Source organism: Monopterus albus, unplaced genomic scaffold (assembly GCF_001952655.1).
Source record: "Monopterus albus unplaced genomic scaffold, M_albus_1.0 scaffold344.1, whole genome shotgun sequence".
NCBI lineage: Eukaryota > Metazoa > Chordata > Actinopteri > Synbranchiformes > Synbranchidae > Monopterus > Monopterus albus.
Genome location: NW_018128224.1, coordinates 408,374 through 414,161, shown reverse-complemented (window position 1 = coordinate 414,161; position 5,788 = coordinate 408,374). Strand labels below are relative to the sequence as shown.

Sequence of the window (5,788 nt, the reverse complement as noted above, 5' to 3'; positions counted from 1 at the left end):
ATTTATGGCACACACTCTTCCTTTTTTGTTAGAAGTGCTGGGACCAAATTTAGCTTCAAGGTTGACTGTCCAATATCACGCTTCTGTTTGTGGCAAAACACTAATGTATAATCCTGTTTTAGCAAAGACAAATGGTGTCTGAGCTTTTCTTGTAGCTTTCAGCAGTCACTTAGCACAGGTTTCACTTTAAACATCTACATCTGGCCTCACCTGAAACCATAACACATTATGTTCAATAGCTCCTGTCATGTAATGAACGCGTCTCACAGCTACGACAGCGGGGGCACACTTGTTTTCCCACTGAGCTGTGGCTAGAGTTTCTCTGTCCCACCCACTAGCTGCTGCTAGCTTCTCTACATGTCTTCGTCATTCAGCTCGCTGCTGCCAAGGAGCTATCGTTTCAGTCCATAGAAACACATAGAGAGAAGCCTGGTGCTGAAAGGCTGCAGCGCTGAACTGAGCCGTCTCTCAGCAAAGGAGAGGCTGTTAACTCCTTCACTGCTGCTGAAAACTGCAACCACCTGGGGACAAAAACCTGTCACTTCCTGGTTCAGAGACATGTTCAGTGTTGGATGCATTTGTATCACTACTTATCTCTTACTCTATGTATTTTGTTTCAGGAATTATCTGGTCAGGACCAGTGTCGGTTTGCTTACATTAACAACACGGGCTGAGGCTCCTGTGTGAGCTTGAAGACAAGAGACTTCATGTAAGATGCTACAGCTCTCCAACACTTAAACAGCAGATTTCTGTCACAACCGTTTGTCTAACATGTTGGAATAGTCTGAGAATGGCCCATGAAATGCCTGCTCCCTGTGGCTGTCAGGGCAAGCAGAAAACAAGTTGCTCTGTACAACAGTGTCAGGTGGTCAACATATTTTAAATGTTACTGTTCAGTCAACCTTAAAGCCGATGTATTGAGCAGCTGAGAAGTGAAGCCAGCTGATTCATACTGTGGCTGTTGAAGTGTTGGTCACACATAATGGACACTTTCCCAGGCCTATCAAATTAATTTACAATGTACATGACTCATTTATGGCTGAACTATTATTTTCATTTTTGATTTATTTATGATATTTACAGTGCCTTGCGAAAGTATTCGGCCCCCTTGAACTTTGCGACCTTTTGCCACATTTCAGGCTTCAAACATAAAGATATAAAAGTAATTTTTTGTGAAGAATCAACAACAAGTGGGACACAATCATGAAGTGGAACGAAATTTATTGGATATTTCAAACTTTTTTAATAAATAAAAAACTGAAAAATCGGGCGTGCAAAATTATTCAGCCCCCTTAAGTTAATACTTTGTAGCGCCACCTTTTGCTGCGATTACAGCTGTAAGTCCCACTGCAAATCTACCAAGACCTGGCCGTCCCTCTAAACTTTCAGCTCATACAAGGAGAAGACTGATCAGAGATGCAGCCAAGAGGCCCATGATCACTCTGGATGAACTGCAGAGATCTACAGCTGAGGTGGGAGACTCTGTCCATAGGACAACAATCAGTCGTATACTGCACAAATCTGGCCTTTATGGAAGAGTGGCAAGAAGAAAGCCATTTCTTAAAGATATCCATAAAAAGTGTTGTTTAAAGTTTGCCACAAGCCACCTGGGAGACACACCAAACATGTGGAAGAAGGTGCTCTGGTCAGATGAAACCAAAATCGAACTTTTTGGCAACAATGCAAAACGTTATGTTTGGCGTAAAAGCAACACAGCTCATCACCTTGAACACACCATCCCCACTGTCAAACATGGTGGTGGCAGCATCATGGTTTGGGCCTGCTTTTCTTCAGCAGGGGCAGGGAAGATGGTTAAAATTGATGGGAAGATGGATGGAGCCAAATACAGGACCATTTTGGAAGGAAACCTGATGGAGTCTGCAACAGACCTGAGACTGGGACGGAGATTTGTCTTCCAACAAGACAATGATCCAAAACATAAAGCAAAATCTACAATGGAATGGTTCACAAATAAACATATCCAGGTGTTAGAATGGCCAAGTCAAAGTCCAGACCTGAATCCAATTGAGAATCTGTGGAAAGAACTGAAAACTGCTGTTCACAAACGCTCTCTATCCAACCTCACTGAGCTCGAGCTGTTTTGCAAGGAGGAATGGGCAAAAATTTCCGTCTCTCGATGTGCAAAACTGATAGAGACATACCCCAAGTGACTTACAGCTGTAATCGCAGCAAAAGGTGGCGCTACAAAGTATTAACTTAAGGGGGCTGAATAATTTTGCACGCCCAATTTTTCAGTTTTTTATTTGTTAAAAAAGTTTGACATATCCAATAAATTTCGTTCCACTTCATGATTGTGTCCCACTTGTTGTTGATTCTTCACAAAAAATTACAGTTTTATATCTTTATGTTTGAAGCCTGAAATGTGGCAAAAGGTCGCAAAGTTCAAGGGGGCCGAATACTTTCGCAAGGCACTGTATATCATTTTGTTTCAGCTAAATTGTACAGAGTTAAAAGACTCAAGAAAATAATTGGATTCAATTCTACATGTGCCAATGGAACAATGTTTACATTTCTCTAGAAGTGGCAACAAATATGATTTTTTTTTTTTTTTTTTCTTCTCAAAAAACTCTTAAATGAAGATTATTGGGAAAACACAGTCCCATTTACTTTATGCTTGATCAGTATAGAGCAAATAAATTGTCTGTCTCAGGTAAATTCATTGTTGGTGAAATATCACATCTGGGTATTTGGTATTTTCTACAGAGTCCATTTGACAATAATTTATGTTAGAAAAACAGACACCCCACCACCACTGTAAAATGACCCTGCTGCTGTTTTAATACTACTGTAAGTCTGGGGATTTAAGCTGTACCCAGAATGCCTCATTCTGATTAGAGCATGGATCAGACTGCATATTTCTGTCCGAAACCGACCGGTCTCCAAGAATGTGGCGTCCAAACTCAACCAGAGCCTGACACAGTTGAGTTTGTCCATTTCTTTTGCCCTCATCATTAAATGAAGCAGACATTTGTGTTTGGCCTAAATGTCTGAACCCGACCCAAACATAATTTCTAAATTTCTGTTTGAAACTGGCCCAAACCCTTAGGTTCTGACAGGTCCCATTGGGCATCCACACTTTTAATTCTGATAAGTGTGGCAGAGGCCTGCTATAGACCATCATTAACAGGCTAGTAACCTCTGTCTCTCTTCCTCTCTCTTAGTCATCTTCATCACCTGCACTACCTGGAAACCAGGATGGATGAGGACATCAATGAGGACCGGGCCAAGCTGAAGCAGGGCCTGGTCAAAGTGCTTGAGTGTGTGGCCACCATCTCCTCAGCAGCCGCCGTGGTTAACCCCATTTTTGGCGTGGCTGGTTCCCTGATCCGAGTGGTTTTGCACCAAATCGATGACGAGGATATTCGCACCCTGAAGCGCGAGTTTGGCTCAGTCAATCGGGCGCTGGACCAGCTCTCCCAGCAGAATCGCAACACGCTGGTACAGATCAAAAAGGAAACGCTGGATGGCCAATACTGTCAGGTTGAGGAGAACCTGAAGAACCAGTTCAGAAAGTTCATGGAGATGGTAGATGCACTGCCGAAGCACCGTACACACAAGAAAGACGACTTTGAGAAGAGCTATGCCAATGACTTGGGGGACCAGAATCTGCACACGCTGTACGACGGCGTGGTGGGTAAACCGAAGCTCTTCAGCAGGCCCATCCTGGATGTCTACCTGAAGCACTCGCAAGGCGACCGCCGCACCATGGAGCGACTCTGCACACGTCTCACCTACCTGTTCTGCATCGGGCTCATTGCCCTCATGGGCTACGCTGCCGTCATTGGAGATGACGAGGAGAGCCTGAGTGAGGAGTGGGCTGAAAAGATGGAGCATGTGCAAGATAAGATGCAGGAGGCGCTTCGCAGGTGCAAATGAAGAAGAAACATGACGAGCTTTTTCCCTCCACTGCTGCTTTTCCTTCTTATGTGGGCGTCACATATCCACATTCTCTCTCACTCTATCCTCTCTCTATAAGCACTTTGGAAGCATTTGTGTTTACTGTTTGAAATCCCATTCACAGTGTTGAGCACTAATACGTCTCATTTTCAAAAACACTATTTGTCCAGACTTGGCCTTTGTGTTGCAGGCATGTAGTTGACAGTTTACAGATACAGATTCATCAAGCTGTGTGATAAACCTGGGTAGCACTGTGGTGTTTAAATTATAGAAAATGGGATCTTTACAATTAATCATAAGCCTACCTAAAGGCTAAAGTGTTTTCATACAGAACATCAGTCACATAAATAAACCATGCTTTAACATAAATCTACCTAACTGTAGTGTGCGATATTACAACGTATCTCACCCATTTTGGAAAATGTTTGCCCGTTTGTCATCATCTTAGGAAATACATGTATTACACTACAAGGAAATGAGTGTCACCCTGCTGTCATGTTCACATGACACCACTAGAGGGCCTCCTATGAATTCTGTAAAATTAGGTAAGTTAATAATCCCGTTTTCATTTTGCCATTGTTGTAATAACTGCTGTTATTACAAAACTAAAAAGTTAGTAAAACCCCAACACAACACAAGCTGAGCTCTGAAGAATGTAACTACAGATACAGAATCATATCATTGTTATATACACATATATGATCAACATTATAGGCTTCTTATGCATGGAGCTCATGATACACTGTGCACACTTGTTGCTCTCAAGCACTACATTTAATATTTCTGATGCTGCTGCTCTGAGTCCCTTGTTTTTCTTTACTTTTAGTGAACATTTTCAGTTAAAACACTGAAACACAGGACATGAATATCTGGGTTTATGTACAGTAACACTACATCTGGCAAAATAAAGCACCTCACCACAGGAGGATACAGTAAATTGCCTTTCATGGGATCAAAATAAACAATGACTTAATGTGTGCTTCGATTTTCACAACTCATCCCTATGTTGTGTTTGTTCTGTAGATAACTGAGGTATTTGACTTTTGATGAGGAGGTGCACCAAGTGTTGCCTTAAAAACGATCAGTGGTTAGTTTGTTCAAACATCTAAATCATTTAACCTCCATTATACAATGTTTCTTTCTGTCTAGCCTAAGCATCAGGATACATTTTTGGCTTTTTGTGCTCCTGCACTTCATCGTCTGACCAACAGTGTAACTGTGTGATCAGTTCTGTATTTTAGTTTTTTATGGGTTTTTGACTTAATCATTTTAGTATATTGTTTGTATGAGCATTATGTTTTGAATGCTCTACACACTACAGCTGGAATTGTAAAATTCCATTGTCTTTTTTTTTTTTTTTTTTTTCCTTAGGTGGGATCATTTGTGCCAGATGGTTTTGGATTTCTGTATCAGGACTGATCAGGCTGTCAGAAAAATGTAGGGTAGACGTGACCACTGAAAGTAATCTGATTGTCATTATATATTTTGTTAAATGCTTTTCTAAGGTCTAGCCCGTAATCGTTCCAGTACGTGGCAGTGTGCCACAGCAGATTCAGTATACGCTACAGAATCAAAATGCTGATGATATGGAGGAAATTGATATGAATTTCTCAAGGCTTTTGTAAAATGTCATATACAGTATGTGAATGTTGCCTTTTTTGTTATGGATTTTTGATGCCTGGTTGTATACTGTATGTACCACTATGATTAAACATCAATGCATAATACCGAGTTGGGGTAGTAAATTCTTTACTATAATAAAAATGGAAATGTGAAGGAACTTTCTAAAATAGGTACAGATTCTGTTTTAGTCATCAAATGTATCAGTACATTACGATTAAAATATTTGGGATGTAGAATGATCCTTCTT

At 41.1% G+C, this 5,788-nt stretch overlaps 1 protein-coding gene and 1 long non-coding RNA gene across 2 annotated transcripts in view; one reads left to right on the top strand and one right to left on the bottom strand.

Annotated features, from left to right (window-relative positions):
* Positions 1-4,572, top strand: part of rpz (rapunzel) — a 6,534-nt gene extending 1,962 nt beyond the window's left edge. The window contains exons 2-3 of the mRNA XM_020625044.1: positions 621-709; positions 3,183-4,572. Coding sequence (XP_020480700.1) covers positions 3,217-3,897 — 681 coding nt within the window. The 5' untranslated portion in view covers positions 621-709; positions 3,183-3,216 and the 3' untranslated portion in view covers positions 3,898-4,572. The remainder of the gene's footprint in view (positions 1-620; positions 710-3,182) is intronic.
* LOC109974705 (uncharacterized) overlaps positions 1-5,788 on the bottom strand; it is a 15,447-nt gene that overhangs the window by 5,143 nt on the left and 4,516 nt on the right. The gene's annotated exons all lie outside the window — the stretch shown is intronic.